This window comes from Calliphora vicina, chromosome 1 (genome assembly GCF_958450345.1).
Source record: "Calliphora vicina chromosome 1, idCalVici1.1, whole genome shotgun sequence".
NCBI classification, from domain to species: Eukaryota; Metazoa; Arthropoda; class Insecta; order Diptera; family Calliphoridae; genus Calliphora; species Calliphora vicina.
Genome location: NC_088780.1, coordinates 116306500 through 116328121, shown reverse-complemented (window position 1 = coordinate 116328121; position 21622 = coordinate 116306500). Strand labels below are relative to the sequence as shown.

At 28.1% G+C, this 21622-nt stretch overlaps 1 protein-coding gene across 1 annotated transcript in view; it reads left to right on the top strand.

Annotated features, from left to right (window-relative positions):
- Positions 1 to 21622, top strand: part of Gfrl (Glial cell line-derived neurotrophic family receptor-like) — a 290881-nt gene that overhangs the window by 251220 nt on the left and 18039 nt on the right. Inside the window, exons 13-15 of the mRNA XM_065502246.1 lie at positions 12742 to 12947; positions 13031 to 13251; positions 13523 to 14021. Of these exons, the coding sequence (XP_065358318.1) occupies positions 12742 to 12947; positions 13031 to 13251; positions 13523 to 14021 (926 nt within the window). The remainder of the gene's footprint in view (positions 1 to 12741; positions 12948 to 13030; positions 13252 to 13522; positions 14022 to 21622) is intronic.

Genomic DNA, 21622 nt, shown 5'->3' with positions numbered 1-21622 from the left:
AAATATGAAATAAGTTACAGATATAGATAGCTATTATAAAATACATTATAACAAATATGTGTGTAAAGTAAATACTCAAGTATTTTTCTTGAGTATTTTATTAACCCCATAAAATGCTCAAGAAAAATATTTCCAAAATACATAAAAAATCCCCAATATTGAGGAGAAATACCCTCGAACACTGGCAGACCTAGGAATAGCTTTATCACAATTTTCAAGGATATACAATTAACGTAACTTCGTCAAAATTTTCAACAACTATTTAGAATGTAGAGTTTTCTTATTGTAACTATTTAAAAAAAAAATATTCAAATGTATTACATGTTCATTAAATTCATGATATTAAAATTTTGAGTATAAAATAAATGTAAATATAATAGATGTTGAATATTGTACTGAATTGTAATGAATAACCACAAAAACCTCAAAATAGCAAAATAATATCATCAATCAAATTTAATTTAATGTAAAATCAACATTCATACACTTACACACACAAAACATTAGACTGCTCCAAAAACTTTAAATATGTGAAATTTAGTACCTTTAAAACAAGTCAGAAAGTATGGTCGGTCAAGCCCGACCATATAATACCCTACACCAAGTAAACGAGTAAAAATATTTTTCTTTTAAAAGAAAAATATATTCGTGAGTGATTTTCTGAAGTGGGCCTTATATGAGAGCTATGACCAATTATGGACCGATCACCATAAAATTAGGTCGTGTGATTTATGTCTATATGAAAGTTATTTATGTTGAATTTTGTGTATATACCAACATTTTTCAGTGATTTAAGCACGTTAAAGTGATTTTCGGAAGCGGGTCTATATGGGAGCTATGAATAATTATGGACCGATCGTAACAAAATTTGGTGACATGAATTTTGTATATATAAAACTTATTTAAAGCGAAATTTGTGTAGGGGCTAGGTGAAATAATGGACCGATTTCAGCCAGTTTCAATAGGCTTCGTCCTTGGGCCGAAAAAATTATATGTACCAAATTTTATCGAAATATCTTCAAAATTGCGACCTGTACTCTGCGCACAAGGTTTACATGGACAGCCAGCCAGACAGACGGACGGACATCGTTTAATCGACTCAGAAAGTGATTCTAAGACGATCGGTATACTTTCAGGTGAGTGTTAGACCAATATTTTTGGGCGTTTCACACATCTGCACAAACGCATAATACCCTCCCCACTATGGTGGGGAGGCTGTTATGCGGGTATTAAATATCATATACAATTCGTTTTCATTAATAACAAATAAATCTCTACAAATTTGTGATATAATGAGGGTTCGTCTGGTTGTAACGGCCAAAACCACCTCATTGGAATCGTTTATTGAGTCAGGATATCATTTAGTACTTGTGATAAAAGTACATCTGACAATTTTGAGGCTGTTTTAATAAAATTTGGCACATACAATTTTTGCCACAAAAACAGAGCCCGAAATTAGTCCTAATCGGATAATTCGTGAGAGTTTTTTAATTTTTTTTTTTGATATCTTGTGTGTTTACATTCTATGACATATTTATGTCAACAACAAATTAAAAGAAGCCAAACAAAACCCGGTTAACGTTCATATTCTAATGTCGAATTCTTGTATATAAATCATCGTTTACTATCAGTACTCCCCGATCTTTCTAATCAAGAGGTGGACATTTTAATTTAAATCAAATATTTTTATTTATTTATATTTTATTTCTTTAACAAAATACGAATGTAACGTTCTTAGCCGTCAAAATTATCACATACAATTTAACTTTTAAAATGAGTTCATGAAATATAAACATGTTGTTGATATTTAGTTTCCTCACTAAATATCAACAATGGCTCCAATAACCAGTGTTGCTAGGAGTTGGAAAAAAAGAAGCTATATTGACTTCAAAAAAGGCCAGAAAAAGCTTAATCAGTTTAAAAAAAGCTTAAATATTATAAATTAAAAATTTAGAATTCATTTACTATTTTTAAATAACAAATTACAAAATATGTTCCTAAAATTAATAAAAGTAAATAAAATTAAAACGGTACACAGTTAATAATAAATATAAACAGGTATAATAGTTTTATCATAATCGGAAGAATCAGAATTAGAATTTGCGTAAATATAAAAGAATACAATAAATAATATTTATGTAATTTTTGAATGATAATCTAATATTCAATAAGGCATTAAACATTTTTTAACTTTACAAATTTCATTGTCGTTCAACATCTGCATTACTTAAAGGAAGTAATAAAAAGTTAAATACTAGATTAATCATGTCAGAAAATGGACATTGTTGGTTCTATATTTGTCCATTTGTAGTTTAAAATATTCTGTCCCTGAGCCTTAAGCTTCGTAATTTCATTAGCAGTTTAATTTTTCACATCAATACACAGAAAAAAGAAATTCATAATTGGAATGAATTTTGTAATAAATATTATTAAACGAACTTGACTTTTTTTTCCCAAACTTTTTTCATTCAGTTTAAGAACATGTTCATAAATATTATAAAATTGTTCATGACGGAAATTTTTGCTATTTTTTCATAAATTTAATAATATTTTACAATAAATTGCATTATAATTGGATTATCTAATGAATTAATGTAAAAATATTTGTTTAGTAGCCATATATTGGCCAATATTTTAAGATGAATCAACAATATCTGAAACTTAAAAAATATCATTGAACATAATAAAATATTCATAAACATTAAGCATATCATCCCCTTAAAAAAAATTAATCAATTTCGCGCTTATTTGCTCATTTTGTGGCTGAAAATCATAAAAATAAATAAAATATTTTCCAAGGAAAATTTCAAACATTTTTCAAAAACAAAAAAATATAAATGAAAATGAAATTATATTTTTCAAGCCTTCTAGATTTAATTTGAAAACATAAAATATGAAAAATCTTAATATTTAAGAAATTATTTATAAATGTTATGAATTGAAATCAATGAAATCAAATCATACTATTTATGTTGAAACTTTTTTCTGTGTATGACATAATATATTTTTTTGGTAGGGTTTTTAAATCCTCACTTTTCATCCCTAATCTGTGATATACATATATAAATAAGAATAATATACCTAAAACAAATGATGCAATTGTTGTAATACTAATGTGAATCTCATAAAATGTTATCTAATTCTTAATAAGTAAATTGAATAAAGGAAAAAATATAAAATAAAATATATTTTTTTGGTTTTACTATTTTAAGTGCATTATCAACGGATAAAAAATCGATTTTGCGAAGAGTTTTCATATGGTAATCTTTGTCGCAATTGCTCAATTAGTTTAGTTTGTCATATTATTTTTTCATAGTCTTCATTAATTAAACCGTTATTTATTTTATCTCTCATTCTTCAAACTTGTATAAAAATGTGGCGAAAACATTAAACAATTTTCAATTGAGGACGATAATGGATCAAATTCCTTGCAAAAAAGATCGTAGGCCAAATTATAATCAGCATATTAATTACTTAAATGTTTGGCTTTGCAGCATTGCTGGTTTGACGAAATTGAACCGAAGTGGGTTTTAACTCGAAGCATAGATCCACAATACGTTTGAAGGCTATTGACAGCCATCGAGTATCACAAGCCTTCAAGAGTTTGTAGGACTCTTGTCCATTATATAACGATGAATATAATGTGTAATAAAAATTATGACTTGATAGAGAATTTGCTAGACATTTTAGCTTTCAGATATAAAATATATATCTGAAAGCTCAGGCAATTAATGCCTGAGTGTTACTTGTATTGTATTTGAAAACTCTGTAATTATACTGTAATCTGGTGGTGAGATGACGCACTAGACAAGCCAATTAAAACTGAAACTAATAAACGTAAACTAATATTAATTATAAACAGATGTTGTTGATTGGCAGCGGATGGGAATCAAACCAAGGTCGCAAATACCATATCATGTTTAATGATTAAACGCGCTAACCAATTAAGCCACAGCTACCTTCTGTTGGTTGGCTATAGTTACCGCTATCCCTAAATTCTAATTTTTGATTTCAAAAAAAAATTTTAAATATACCAGCATTCTCAACTTATTTTTAATTTTTGTAAATTTTATCAATAAGTTAGATCAGAATAAAATTACCGTTACCAAAATATCAGCAATTCGGTTACCGCTAAAATATTGAAATAGCGCTACCGTTACCCTTTAGCCGTTTTGTACAGAAAGAAATGTTGGCCTATGCATTAAATTATTAGTAAAACTTCACTGTGTTTTTCGGAAACTCACTAAATTTAAATGTCAGCAATAATATTGAATGAAAAATAGCTAAATTCAATGAGTCTATTGTTTCAGGCTACGTCTAATGAACCAATACATATATTTTAATACATACTCACACTGACAAACCTAAGAAGTCAAAAGCAAAAACCTCTTGATTTGTGGTATTTTGTGAATGTGACAAAAACAATAAAGACATTTTTCATAGACAATTCTTTTTGTATGACTATTTAAAATAAATAATAGTAATTTAAATATGCTAATACACAGACAAACGTTTATCATTTTAATTCCTCAAGTTTGAGTACGCCTCTGCCAAAAAACAAACTATTAGGATTAAATTTTGTCAAAAACTAAAGTTTGTTTGGACAACCGTAAACAAACTTTAAACAGATTTGCTTAAGGTATTATCAAAAGATAAATAACAATTAAGAAATCACATGTTAAACAAAAATAAGTATCAAGAATGTTGAAAGGGATTTAGAAGCCATCGTAGACATCTGAAATCTAAACAAATTACTGAAACATAAAGAAAACAACAACAAAATACTTGTATTTTATTTTATTGGTAAAACTAAAATATATTAAATAATATCAATAAATAAAATAAAAATTTAAAATGAAACTTTATAAATAAATTTAAAATTGTTTTTGTTATTTAATAAAAACAACAAGAACAATAAAACACAGAAGCAACAAAGAAAGGTTAAATGCTAATGAAGTTGCAAAATGTTTTACATGACTTTTCAACTTGTAGTGGTAAAATATGGGTGTGTGTGTGTAAAGGTGAGCTTGGATTTGTGTGAAAATAGCACCTTTGACAAATTTGTAAAATGTTTTGCTTATAAACAAGTGTGTGTGTGTGTGTGAGAAGAGCAAAACTTTTGCAGCATTTTCCATGACTTCTTCCTATAAGTGTCACAAAGTTTAATTCTGAAAATATTTTGTATTCACACTTTATTAAGAAACCAACATGTAGAACAACCCACTCATACACTAATAAATTGAAACAAACATACATGTACACGAATTTTTTGATAACAGCTTGTTACAAGTATGTTAACTAGTTACAAACACTAATAAATATACAATTTACATGATTGTAAAGCCTTTAATAGGGGTAAAGAGAAAATACACAGACACATTTACTTGTTTAGATACTTACACAACTACATACAATCATACAAATACAAATTAATATTAAAACCAACATTTACTTAAATGCATACCCATACTTTTAAACTCCTATATACGTTAGCCCTGTCCTTAAAAAACAAGATTGGATGGGTCTTAATTTAGTAGGTAAAACTAAATTTTGAAAAATTTGGGACCAATCCGATAATGAAAACCGACTGAAAGTTGCAAAATTGTAATTTTTAATTTGTTAAAAAACTTTGCTTTTCAAAAAATATTTGGTTTGAAATTAATATTATCTTATATAGACAATTGTTATCTAACAACGTATAAAACATTAGTGAAACATTTAGTGAAAAATAAGCAATTTTTATTTCTAAAATATTCAACAACCTCAAACAATGTTGATATTTTTCACATTTTTTTTTATATTTTGTTTAAAAATATTGCAGATAATATCATAAAATTTAATGAATCGGTCCATAATTTCTCCCAGACCCCATACAAATTTCATTCCAAAATATGACACTATTCTAAATAAATGCCTATGACGGTGTTTGTACAGAAAAAATAAGTTTCGCGTTAAAGGAAATCATAGGCACCATATAAAGTTCACTTCCGAAAATACACTTCACCATATGAATGCAAATCGCCGCAACGAATTATAGGAAGATCGGCCCATAATTGATCATTGCTCCCATATAAGGACCTCTTCCGAAAACACATTAACCTACATAAATCTATTGTAACTGAGGAGCCGCAGAACAAAAGGTACTTTTTCGCATCTTATCAAAAATTGGTTTTTTGGTATTTTTATAATATTTGGGTTGAAATCTTCTAGAAACAATCAAGTCAGCAAAATTTTTTTAATTTTTTTACCAAGTAAATGGGTTCTATGGGTTCTTGCTTAACAAAACGTACAACACTAGTATAAAACGAAAAAAATATATATTTAATTTCAATGTGTAATTTGTTTAGATCAGGATTTAAAACATTCATTTAAAATATTATCGTTAAAAAACAACGCATAAAAAACATACTTTTTAATTTTGTTTTTAACAAAACGTACCTTTTTTTATTTATTTTTTAACAAAACGTTCTTTTTCCGATATTAAAATGGTTTTATATCAAACATCCTGAACATTTTATGTGGTGACTTATGGCAGTTACATGTAGCTATTGATAAGTAAGAAAAATTTTCAGGTTCATGCAGTTTTTTAAGGCGGCGAAATAAATGAAACTCATTTTCCCAAAAAATTTAAATGTGCGAAAAAGTGCCATTTGTTCTGCGGCTCCTCAACTAAAACTATACCCATGCCAGTTATACGTTCACAATTGGGTGTAGCACGACTGGGTATATAAGGTCAACCTTCGAAAATCATTTAAAGACAAATAAATCTCTTAAAAGTATCATCATCAGGCAGGAATTCAACATAAATAAACCCTATATATGTAAAAATCGATCTCCCATATAAGAACCACTTTCTTAAAATATATTAACCTACATAAATCTCTTATAAATATCGACATTAAACAAAATTGTATATAAATCTGGTATATATGTATGTAAATGCAAAAATTATACTATAGGATTTGTGGATATCGGTTCATATTTGATGATAGCATCCATATAAGGACCACTTCCGAAAATCAGATATGTACGCACAAATCTCTTATAAATATCGTCATCTGGCTGAAATTGGATATAATTAATGCTCATATATATATATATATATAAAAGTCGACGCGCTGATTTTTATGATTGTTGGCGATTAATTGGTCATAGCTCTCATATAAGGACCACTTTCGAAAAATGTATTGTATATATGCAGAAATTATACTAATGGATTTTTAGAATATCGGTATGTTATTGGGTAAAGCTCCAATATAAAGCTTACTTCCGGAAATCATTTTAATACCAATAAATCTCGTAAAAATAAAGCTATCAAATTGTAGTTCGAATTAATTAATCCTCATATGTATAAAAACGCCATACCAAATTTTAATGGAAATCGGCCCATAACTAGCAAATTGAGAAAAAAAAACATGTTAAACTATATAAATATCGATATAGAACCAACATTTTACAAAGATCAGTAATTTGTATACTGGATATATAACGAATCCACAATCATACAACTATATAAGGCCCACTTCTGAAAATCATATATGAAAATATACATAAATATCGGCATTGAGATACAATTACAAACATAAAATTGTTTTATTTAAATAGCAATTATACTGCTGCATGTTTGTTCATAATTGGCCATAGTTCCCATATAAGGATCACTTCCGAATATAACACATAACACCAATAGAACTCTTGTGAATAACACTATTGAGATGAAAGTCAACCTAAATAAGCCTCAAATACATAGAAATTACTCGCAAATCGCAATATTTCATTACAACAAATGTCGATAAAAAAAGTTAACACTGTTTTAATATTATCTAAGTATATTTGTGTAACCAATTTTTTTTTTTTTTTTCCCCAAGGTCTATTAATAAGGTCTGTGCAACTCTACAACAATTCAAAAACAAAAAGAAAAACAGGCATTTTGTTTGTGTAAAACTATACTGAACTTGTCAAAAACATTACCAAAACAAACATACATAATATAATTTTATTTTCAACAAAAAAAATAAATGTATGTATATTGCATTTATTTTTTTAGATATATAAAATTCAAGAACTATTGACGAGAAGTAACGCATTTTTTATTAATTTTTTTATGATTTTAATTTATTTTTTCCGTTTTCAATTTGTTCACGACACTTTTTATTATTTGTTTATGTTTTTAATTTATTTTTTCAGTTTTCAATTTTGTCACGAAACGTTAGAAAAGTAAACAAATTTGAAAAAAATACAATGGCGCTCTAAAATTGTAAACAAATTTTGACAAACACAGTATGTAAACACAAAGGGATAAAAAATTATCAGCTGTTTAGTTGCACAGACCTTATTAATAGACCTTGCTTTTCCCCTTTCCTGTTGAGTCAATCGGGCACTGTAACCAATTATTAATTATATACATTAATGGTACTCATTTAAACGCTTAAGTTTCCCATTTGTTCAATTGTGCAAACTTGCGCATTTGGAACAAACGATGGTATACATAGTTTGGAAGAATTTGTTTATGTTCTAGCTGTTGGTTAATGTTTCCATACACAATGCCATTCAATCCAATCACTCTGTTCCAAAGATACACAATTTTCACATGAACAAAATATTTATATTTTAATTGATTTTTATTTTTCATAAATAAAAGTAAACAAAAGCAGCTGATTCATCTATTGCACAACAAATTCAAGTTTGCGAGTCGAAATTGTCGCGCAAACTTATCGGGGTTGCGCAAACTTATTGTGTGCGAATTTCCATACATTTTTTGACAGTTCATTTGCGAGAGTGTAAAAATGCACAGATTGCACAGTTTGCGAGGCTTTTAAACGTTTACATAAGGACCCTTATTTTATTTTTATTTCTTATAAATAAAAGTAAACAAAAGCAGCTGATTCATCAAATGCACAATAAATTCAAGCTTGCGAGTCTAAATTGTCGCGAAAACTTATCGGAGTTGTGCAAACGATTTTCCATACAATTTTTGGCAGTTCATTTGCGAGACTGTAAAAATGCACAGATTGCACAGTTTACGAGGTATTTAACCCTCTAACCGGCAAGGTTGCCTTTAGGCGGGTATGTTAAATGTAGATAATGCTGCTTTATTTGGTTATTTTTCCCGTTATAACGGTAAATATGTGTAAAGAGACAAACAATTTACTTATTGTGATAAACAAGAACGTGCACTTGTCTTTTGTTTGTTTTTATTCCAACGTTTTCTTTTTTTTTCAAACAATAACCTGGTATATTATTTTACCTCGAAATAAAATTGTCCGGTTAGAGGGTTAAGCGTTTACATGAGGACCCTTATTATAAATTATTAAACTCTTAAAAAATTAGAAATAAATTTCATATAGGAATCAATTAAACGACATAATTTATTGACGATCGGTACATAATTGGTCATAGCTTCACTTCCGAAATTCACTCACGTAAATAAATTATTAAAATTTTAGGAGAAAAAAGTGTTTGCTCATTTACTTAGTGTAGGTGAATGTCGGGCTTGACCGACTATACTTTCTTACTTGTTTTAATTTTACAACGTTCAGTCATTCCTGTACGGGTCTTGTTCAAATTAAGATCCATCTAAAGCAAATCTATTTTGTAAGAGCAGATCTAATGTACATATGTATGCAGATACTTACTAGCATACATGTTTATGGACAACTTTTATTATGCATAAAAGAAGTAAACTTTTCATGCATTTTTAAAAGTACTCACTTACGTACAAACAGTTGTATTTTGTGGTTTTGTAGTACGTACGTGTGTATGTATGTAGCTGTTGCAGCAGTAGTTGTGGTAATTTTGGTTTGCATTTAACTTTGTTATTATTGTTATTTCATATATATGTACGTACATACATATGTATGGGTATGTGCGTATGTATATGACAAAGTAAAATATGTTTTTGATAGTACTTTTGCTGTTGTTGTAGATTTACTATACATGATTTGCTTTATTGCATTTTTGGTCATTATATTGGTATGCAAACGTGATTGGCATTCAAGATTGTACACTCAAAATTTTAAGGTCGGCTATAAATCCTTAATAAACTATTTGATAAACAAATTATAAATTTAAAATAAATATAAACTTAAACCTTGTTAATTTTGTACTGATATTAAAAGAAATGATTAATGGTAGACTTTAAAACATAAATAGATTTAGTAAATTATTAAAAACATCTAAAATGAGTAATTAATTTGACCAATAATTTTGCATGGGCAATAAAATTACTAGAACCGTGCCTCTTACAGTAAAAATTTTGGTTATCAATAAAATATAGAAAACGAAAATCGGTATTAAGATATTGAGCCCTAACACCAAAAAATCTTTTGTGTAGAACATACGAATGCCCTATGCTCCTTGTAGGAGTTAAAAGGAACAAATATAACGAACAATGTCCATCTAAGCTAACATAGCTTTTCCTATAAAGTTACAATGATATATTTTATGTAAAAATCCTAAATTATACATTTTCATTAAAAAGCGAAAATTGAATACATTATTTCCTAAGCATTCTTCTATGTGACATGTATGGTTACAATTTAAATACAAAACTATTTTGTTAGCTTAAGCGCACATCACCCGCATGATTTACATTGAAAAAAAATGCTTTGTTGTAGGCACATTATGCACCTAAAACTTATGATGTCTAATTGGTATAGGTTACAGATATTACAAACAAGCTGTGGTATTGTATTTCAATAAACTCAAATATTGAATTCAAAGATTTGTACATATTTTCATAATTTATAATTATTTATAAAATATCGGAAATGGCATTTAGATGTAACGGTATTTACGATTTTATCGGTAATGGTAATTACATTTATTTCGGCAACGGTAGCTTAGCAGAAACGGTACCCCAGGTGAATGGGTATTTTAAGGATAGCGGTAACTTATCGGTAACAGTATCCAAGTATAAGAATAAAGACTATAGTTTTTTACATAAAGCCAAACATTCCAATAATCAAAATGAACATAACTCAACCTTTTTTTATAAATTATGAACTTTTATTCGATCAAAATTATACTCAAATGATTGACGATCCTATGTGTATTTAATGCTATTTTCATGCATATTTAATAAAAAATAAAACATTGATTTGGCATTAAAATAGCAAAAAAAGATACATCTTAATTGTTGCTACTGATAATTTCAGTTCTTACCACTGAGTTCATATTTTATTATTAGTTGCATGTACCATTAAAACAGCAATTGAATAATGAATATACCTAATATTCAATCATCATAATCAAAATGAGTGATAGCCCGTGAAACAGGCAAAATTCGATTGTCGATAATTTCGGTTGCCAACACGAATTTCATTATATGTTTAGTGCATAAAGAGTGTTCAAAACGAAACTTAAACCGTTCAATATAAAAATTCGTAAATTTATTCAAATCTTGTACAAATTCATTAAACATGGAAATATTTGCATATTACTCGATATTTATAAATTTATCCATTTTTTTATTTATATTATTGTTTGAATAACACCCAAAGACCTTTTTCCATAGCGACATGAAATATGAAGGCACTTTGTGCTGTTTAATGAAAGGCAAAAGCCGATTTTATAGACACTCCGTAATATATTTATATACATATATCTGTGTTTATCATGCCTAATGTCAGATATGATTGGCTTCTTTTGCCAAAACTGCAAATGGATTACCACACAAGAAATTTCGTGCGGAATTTTAATTTTGTTTGTTGGGGTATTGTTCTTGAACATTATCTAGTCCATCAGCCATATATAAATCATGACCCGGAAGTTTTGAAAAGTCTGCCAGTACATAAGTTTAATCTTCCATCACACAACAGGTTTCGTTCGTTCTTTTCTTTCTAAGCTTCGAAATTTTAGATCTATTTTTTTCCTGATCCATGTTTTTTTTCAAGTCTTTCTCATACAGTTTAATGGATTTGGAAGCAGTGTGACGAAGTCCATATAGTATTTTTTTCAAAAGTTGAAAATATTTGTTCACCTACCATTTTGACCTAAATGTCAAAATGATTTAGAAAAGATATTTTTAAAAGCTAACGTGATTAAAAAAAATAATAATTTGTTGGACCAAAGATAAGTTTTGGCTGGAATAGTGTGCATAAGTTTTTTTGACTCCATCTTTACTGTGCCTAATAGTTAGATGCAAACAAACACAGTTTTTATTTTCTTAAAAAATTACTATGTGTCTATGATTACAATATTTTTGTGAGGAAGTCAATTAAGAACTTTCGAGTAAATTAAGTCATGTTAAATGTACTATGTTGTCTACAAGGAATGTTTGGTATATAAATAAATTATTTTTCCAAACACAAGCATACCTACTTACGTATGTATGTACAAAAAACTTATTAGAAAAGTCGTTATTAAAAACTTGAATGTTTTTAAGTTTGTTTTGGCTTTATTACATACATTTATACATACATAAGTAGAATAAGTTTTACTAAATAATATTTATTAAAAATATGTATTTTAAGAGACTTGAGAAGAGTTTAAAAACTTTAAATTTTATAATAAAGCAACACAGAGAACACAGATTCGTAGTAACCGAATTTATTTATAATCGAAATTTAGAAATGGAAACACAATATTGGTTGCTGTAACCGAAATTCTTATTTATCCGAAACGAAAAATACGATGTGTGCAATCGAATCATTCGATTCGCAACAAATTCGGTTGCTAATACGAATCTGTTTTCTCTGTGAACTTATTAAGCTTGCTTTTAATTTAAATAATTTATTTCAGACTCAAACTGGAGTATTATGAACAAGCTTGTGCCGTCGATAGTGTGACCAAAAAGTGTGCTGGTCGTCCTAGTGGCTGTCGCACTGCTATGATTGGTATCTTGGGAACAATTTTACGTACAACATGTGGCTGTCATGGCAGTGATGCCCAGTATTTGTATCAATGTGTGGGTTGGCGTAGACTATTATGGATGAATCCATGTGTGGGTAAGTAATATGGATATGAACTTAAAAAAAAACAATATGAAAGTATATAATAATATTAATAATATTCTATTAAATTATTCTAGTTGAGGCTCAGAAGGATTTCCATATGAAACGTTTAGCCGAATTGGGCTTTTTGACGACAACAACTACTACTACCACAACCACCACTACAACAACTACGACAACAAGAGCACCTCCAACTCAACCACCACCTGCACCCACCACAACGACGACAACAACAACACATAAAATACCGCCACCGGCAATGCCACCAAAGACTCCGCATAAACCCTCAATATTTATGGTAAGTTTGAAAAATTACTAAAAAGCGACAGTTGTAGTTTTCTTACATTTATGTTTTCTTAAATTCTGCTTGATTTTGGCACATACAATTATTCATTTTCTCGCATTTGTTTCTAATATTTTTATTATGCTAACCAATCAACCAAACTTCAATTACCAATCTTTTTCGAAAATAAAAAAAAAAAACACTGCCAAACAATTACATAAAAAAACGCAACATCCATAAAAAAAATTGTTCTATGTGCAAAAAAAAAACAACAACAAAATATTAGCCAAAAGAAAATGTTGAACCATCATCCATGGAAGAGAATGTTATCGAACAGCCATATCGAGTGCATAACGGAAATGATGAAAACGGAAATGGCGGAAATGGCGATTATCATAGTATCATCAGCAATACTGGCAACAATGACAATACTAATACCAATGGCAACGGCAACGGTAATAATGGGAATGGAAATGGTAAGGGCAGGCACATAAAAAATGGAGGACGCAATGGCAAACACACCTACAGTAATGGCAATAATAAAGCATCTGCTATGGCTGAAACCGAAAATGATTATAACGGAAATGCGGGTGGTGGCAGTGGTAACGGTGGCAATATTCATAACATCAAAAGTACTCATGGAAATGGCAATGGCCGTGCAGTAATTGTCGATTTTGGTGATCAAACAATTTATGTTGAACCAATGGAAACAACTGAATTTGTGGTTTTGGACACAACGACCACTACAACCACAACAACAATAGCCACAACGACACAAGCGCCAAGTAAGTAATAGAGTTTTAACCAAATTATGTCAAACAAATATTGTAACTTTTTCAAATTTAAAATGTTTGGATTTTTTAAATCTAAATAAAACATATGTACATATTTGCTGCAACAACGTCATAACTCAAAATCCGGGTGTTTTGAACTGAGTAATACAAATAATGCGCCGTTCTTTAGTCTTTCATATAGTTTTATCAGTTTTAAAAAAGTCAATTATTTTTTGTTTTTTGTTGTAAACGTCAAAATGAAAATTCATGTTTTCTCTTATATTTGACAAGTAAAAAATTTGGTTAAATACAGATTTGAAAGATATTAGTATCTACTAGTTAAATCAGGTTTTATTTTAGAAATCGCATGATTTGTTGAAAATTTATTTAAGAAATAGTAAAATGTCATAAAACATTCAAAGTCGTTTTTCTCGAAACGACTTTTTTTAAATTATGACGTTGTTGCAGCAAATGAGCGATATGTACATACATATGTATATGTTTATAAAGCGACTCACTTCGTATGGGTAAGAAAATAGTGATTATTTTACTCCCTCAAAATAAACCGTGGTTTGCTTTAGGATGTCTTTGAAAATATTTTGGGTCCAGTAATAACAGTCCGTGAACTTATCCATTTTGAAAAAATCTTTTTTTATAGTTTTTTTTTAATATTTGTATTTTCTTCCAAAACAACACATACAAAAATGGGGTCTCAGTTGAAAGTGCTCTTCGCCACACATAGCATTGTCATGTCCAAGCTTACCTATAATATTTCCATGATTATTCAAGGATTTTTTATGAAAAAGTTTTTTTGAAAGTGAATTAAAATATTTAAAAATTTACTTTACATGTGATTGGAGAGTCAATCTGATAAACATCATGTTTTGACAAAAAAGTGCTCGTAAAGCTCACAAAATTTTTTTTTTTTTTAAAAAATTGTACATCTCACGAAATATTTCTTGTTATATTACATAAAACCGGTCACATAATTTATTCCAATACTCCACCTATATAAATGTCCACCAGTAATACAAAGGACTGGCCTTGTCGTGTCTTCTTCCGAAAATTGTTTTAACAACACATAACAAGTTATACATTTTGTAAGAATTGATCGATAGAATAAATGTTTATATACCTTATTGATGTCAGCTCCCGCAAAATTCCTTCCGCATAAAATTCAGCAAATATAAGTTTTACGGAAAAAATATTTTCGTCGATTATATGTTGAAGCCCGCAATTCTCAAAATAAATCATTAAAGTTTCCTGATATGAATTCGTTACAAATAAGTATTACAAGGAAGCCCAATATGTGTCACCTTCTGTTTTGTTTTAAGAGTTTTGAAATAAACAGATACAGAATACACGTTACAAATACGTGGAATACTCCCCAAATACGTGGAATACTCGTGATTATTTTTGTCTTCTGTGATTCGGTTAAAGATAATTATACATTCATTCAAAGTTCTCAGAATACAAAAGTTGAATTTGTTGAAAGATTTAAAACGCGTCGTCAACTTACCCATTCATAATAAATATTTTAAAGAAATATTTGAAATTATAGGCCTAAAACGTATAAAAAGAGAATTTTTACTACAGGTGTTGAGTAGTATGAACCTTATTGTGCACTTCTGCAAATAAAAAACATACTCTGAAAATTTGAGCAAAAATTGTGTCAAAATATTGGACAAAGAAAACATGGAGAGGAAAAGATACACGATTGAAAGCTTGAGAATACAACAAAAAATTGAGAAAACCATGAACCTGAAAGACGACACGGAAAATATAAATACGACTTACAGAGTTGCTATTAATTAAACGAACTGTGATATTAAACTAAGTTGTACACTTGTTGTTATATGTAGGTATTTTATGTTTAATGTTAAATGTTAAATGTAACAATAATTTAATGTAAAAAAAAATATCTAAAAAAAACTGTAAGTGTTCTAAATATTTGTTTTGAAAATATTAAGGGTCCTCATGTAAACGCTTAAAAGCCTTGCAAACTGTGCAATCTGTGCATTTTTACACTCTCGCAAATGAAATGTCAAAAAATGTATGGAAATTCGTTTGCACAACTCCGATAAGTTTGCGCGACAATTTAGACTCGCAAACTTGAATTTATTGTGCATTTGATGAATCAGCTGCTTTTGTTTACTTTTATTTATAAGAAATAAAAATCAAATAAAATATAAAAATTTTGTGCATGTGAAAATTGTGTAACTTTGGAACAGAATGATTGTATTAAATGACATTGTGTATGAAAACATTAACCAACAGTTAGAACATAAACAAAGTCCTCCAAACTATGTATACCACCGTTTGTTCCAAAGATTTAACTTTCATTCAACATTTTAAAATTAAAATTTATACAATTTGAAAAAAAATTATTAAAGCTTTTGTTGAATTTATGTATTTTTATTTGACAAATATAAATTTTCTGTATAAACTTGCACAAAATTGAAAAGGTGGGTTCATGAAACATGTCGCGCAAATTTGCCCATTTGCACAAATGGTAAACTTAAGCGTTTAAATGAGTACCCTTATTGTTTTAATTTTAAGTTTTATTATTTAAATAGACATTCCCTTGAAAAATAAGATACAACATCTATTGAGGAATTTTAAAAAATCGGATAACGTTTATTTGAAGTTTCAAGTTCATAATGAAAACATTAAAAAAAATAAAAAAAAATCATGTTGAAAACCATAGATGTTTAAGCATTAAATTTAATAAATCGATAACTCATTTTAATTTGATACCAAAAAAATCATAACATTTTATATATATCATAATTTAATTGCACTACAATTTAGGCTTTTTCATAAGTTTTTTAATACGCATTTAGTTAATAGCTCTCGAAAGTTAAAGTATTTTATTTATTTACTTAAACGTTTACGTTATATTAAATATAATTAATTCAGTATTAATCATACGTTCATTAATGTTAAAAGGTTAACATTAACAAGGCAAAACCAAAAGTATGCTCTGAAAAAAGTGTTTTATGCTCATAAAATATCCACTGAAAAACGAAAAATAGTTGATTATAGTTTGATTTTAGAAAAAATATATAAGAAGTAAATAAAATATTGAGTTCATAAATTAAAATTGATTATTATAAGATATTAAAATTCGTAAAGTTTGATTCAATTAATTTTGTAATATTTATTTAAATTACTAAATTGCGTTTACTTAAGTTTTCACATTTTCAAACTAAATATTTTTTTTTTAGATTTCCGTACATTTTCTTAGACAATCTTAAACAATCTCATCCTATAAACTGTAAGATATTAAAATTCGTAAAGTTTGATTCAATTAATTTTGTAATATTTATTTAAATTACTAAATTACTAAATTGCGTTTACTTAAGTTTTCACATTTTCAAACTAAATATTTTTTTTTAGATTTCCGTACATTTTCTTAGACAATCTTAAACAATCTCATCCTATAAACTGTATAATATCTTACAACTGTTTTTTTAGTAATTTTCGTAATTAAAAGTTTAAAAAATTACGTATCATAATACAATTTCATAGTCTAAGGAAAAATTGTATTCGATTTTCAAATAATACAAATGATTTTTTTTGATTTACTGTCGGTATTTATAAATTTGTTAAAACAATTCAAAAAGTTTTTATTTCCATATGTGTTGCGTATGTACTTATAAATACAAATAACATAAACAATCAATACAAAAATATTTTAATAATATTTTAAATTTGAAAAGTATTAATACTCAGTATTGCCGTCTATAAAAGTCTTTAACGGTATGTATACCTGTAAGCCTTTTAAATTTGTATCATCTATCTCTAAGCATGTTCTCGTAACCATAACTTTCTGTATTTAAATATACACATAAATGTCCAAACGACATTTTTATAAAAATATATTGAAGATTGGTTATAAACTAAAATACTACATTTCTAGGTAAACAATAATTTTTGAATTCCATTAATAAATCATGAAAATATAATTACTCATTAAATATTTGAAGCAAATACTATATCACACATACACAATGATACATATATAAAGATAAATATGTAAATACATATGGATGTGTGCATACAAAACTCATGTATATATTACAATATACGTACATACTAGGGTGACCCCGTTTGAGATGAGCAAAAATTATGTCAGTGTTCCAAACAAAAATGTTCTGGTTGAGAAGACCATTTTTCAAAAAAGTTAAAGAGCCCTTTTTTACGGTCGGTATGAATTTTTCTTTTTTCACGCAAAGGAGATATATAAAATATTGGTTTCATGTAAAAGATCTTTGAGAGACTCTTTCAATGCAGTATAGAAAATGTTCATGTTTATTCAAAAAATATTCGAGCTTTTGTAAATTTTTAAAAAAAAATTAAGATTTTTTATTACACAGAGGAACATACATTTTGGTGACAGAAATTTCAACTACGTTTTGTACCAGTCGATGAACCCTCATTTCTATATTATACTTGTTTTTTTCCAGTCTGCTCGCGGTTTTTATATTCCCATTACATGCCCTATTTGTTTGTGTTTTTCTTTAGAATTTTGGGTAATGCAATATAGAATGTGAAATTTAGTTTTAGCATGAAATTAGTCTACGTAAAAATATGTTTCTTTTGAGTATAAGAATTCTGGTGGATGTTTTGGAATATTTGTCTGATCTTTCAAGAATGTTGAAATTTGACTCTTTTAGCTTTATCCAAAATAAAATTTTGAATTAAGACAATTCTAAAAAAAATTGAACACTGCCCATTCAAATCATTACAGTTTATTCAAAATCAAAAATTAGTTGAAAATATAATGAAATATTTTCCATTTTAAAAAAATATTTTTTTTTTCTTATCTCTTACTAGTCATTTGTGTCTGACATAATTTTCAACATCCTTTTGATATCACCATTATATATTGGAATTTAAGTCAACAAGACTGATGTCAAAGAAAATATAATTTTGTGTAGAATAACAGTACAAAATTTTATTTTTTTTTTAATTTTAGTCTCCATTTATGAAATAGTCAAACAATAAGAAAAAATACAGAATAACCAAAAAAAATAAAACCACGATATATTTTTCCATGTCTTCGTACGTAACATTTGTGCGCCTATAGAGTGGAATAGATTATGCAAAAATAAGAGTATCTGAAAAATAATTTGGTCTTTATGTTCCATTCAGAGGGTACTTTATTTTAAAAACATAATAAGTAACTAACATATATATCGTACGTGACATAAAACGGTAGTCATTTTGAGGTACATGTACAAATTTGCGAAAATTTGAGAATCCTAAGAGGTGTTATTTTTATACCCTACACCACAATTTGTGTGCATACCAAGGTCCACCTTGGTATGCACACAAAATTCAACATAAATAAATTTAATATAGACATAAATCACACGACCTAATTTCATGGTGATCGGTACATATTTGCTCAATTACTAAGTGTAGGCTATTATATGGTTGGGCTTTATCTTACATTTTTCGCAGCACAAAACCTAAATTTAAATTTTGTTTCTCTGTGTTATATATGATAAATGAATAAATTTGGTTATTACATAATATAAAGTGTATTGTTTTACGACTTTATAGATATTTAAGGTAGACATTTTCAATAGAGCCAAATTCAGATCCAGAAGCAAGTTGGGTTTTAAAGAATACGAATAAAATTCGTAAAACTAAAAATCTCATTTTGATGATATTATGTGAGGTTATATAATTATATGAAAAAACTTCAAAAAAATTAAATTTGTTGCAAAAAATACAAAATAAAAAAGTGCGAATATTTTTCGATTTATATGATTATATAAGATCTGGTGTTAAATGCGCTTTTTAAAGGCCATACACATGATAATAATTCATAAGTTTTCTTTGCGAGAAATATGAAAAAATCATAAAAACAGTACAAATTGATACTTTTATCCTTGAATCCGGCTCATCAAATATTGACGCCAGGACAAACATTTTGAGAAACCGCGACCGCCCTAATATAAACCACATACAGGTACAATTTACAATTATCACAACAACATTAAAAATACACAAATCACTTGGAGGCTGATAAATATCCAAAAAAAAAATAAGTAAATGAAAACAACAAAATAAATTACACCAATAATTATGAATATTAAAGGGTGAGAAGCAAGTAAGCGAAAGAGGCAGAAGGGTATGACGACACAGAGAAGTGGAAAAATTAAAATTATTTGCATTTTTAATGATGTTTGGAAATGTCGAACAGGAAAAATTTGTGTTATTCTTGGTTTGATACTATACGACTCTGTGAGTGTATACAAAATCCATGTATACATAAATATATGTATGTGTGCATATGTCATAAATGGGTTTAATTAATGTGAAAACATTTCAAAAATTACAAATAGCAACAAAACCAAATAAAGCTTTATGGAATTGAGATATTCGTGTTTTTATGGGAATACTAGCTGAACCCGGTCCGCGTTGCGGGCCCTTAGAAAACATCTGTTTTATATTGCATCTCGATCTCGATTTTAGTATACAGCGTCGAACAAAACTAAAGCTATGACTCCCTCGACCAGACTTCGCACCCGAAACACTTATTATCTGTAGGCAGATGTCGTCATCCGCCGGACATTGAGAAATTTATAGCAGATATCTATAAGTACAGTGCCATACTATGCCCCTTAAAAAAAGAAACGAATGTATTTAAGGGAAACGGGATATTATATTTATGAATTCCACTTGTTGATAGTGTACATGTACCGGACATGTTCTGGAATATATTCCTTTCTTCGCTAACACCAAATCATTTGCTTCAGAGTACACCACTGTGAATTAAAATTTTTAAATGATGTTAAGCTAAGAAATAAAAATTGTTATTGTTGGGAATGAAAAACAAATCAATCGTTCCAGCCATTTTTGAGTCCATACGGAACGTACATACACACAGCCATTTTTATATATACAGATTTTTGAATACATTTACATATATGGAACGTCATTAGGATGCATACGCCAACTCACATGTGTTGCATACACAACAATAATCGGTAATTTGTATGACGATATATTAAACGTTGAAAATTATATGATGGTCATTCAGTTTTGTTTTTTGGTTGTTCATCTGTTAGACACATACTCACTCACTCATTTAGTTTATCAAATTATGTACAAAAGTATGAGGAAAAAAAAAATTAGTTGTTTGACTAAATAATACAAAATTTGTATGTGATTGGGTATATTTTATATTTCTGGCGATAAACATTTTATTTTCGAATTCCATAAGCATTTTAGAGATTAATTTAGTAAAAATTATAAATTTTACTGTGTTACTGATCATTTGAGGAAATGTAGAAATAAGTTAAAATTAATTTATTCAAAGTTATTAATCAATGTTTTTTTATTATTTATTTTAAAGAGTATCAAATGTTTATGTGTTTGCTTCTATTTCAGTTAGTGAAGTTTTGCTTATTTACTAATACGTATGCGTAATATTAAATTTAATCAATTAAATATTAGCAATATGTTCAGAGAAGATATACAGTGGCGGCCAGATATTTCAAAATTTTGTATTAATATTTTTAAACGCTGAAGAATGTTGGGAAAAATCAGTCAACATACATACGAACATCCGCGGAAATAAAAATGTGAAATTTTGT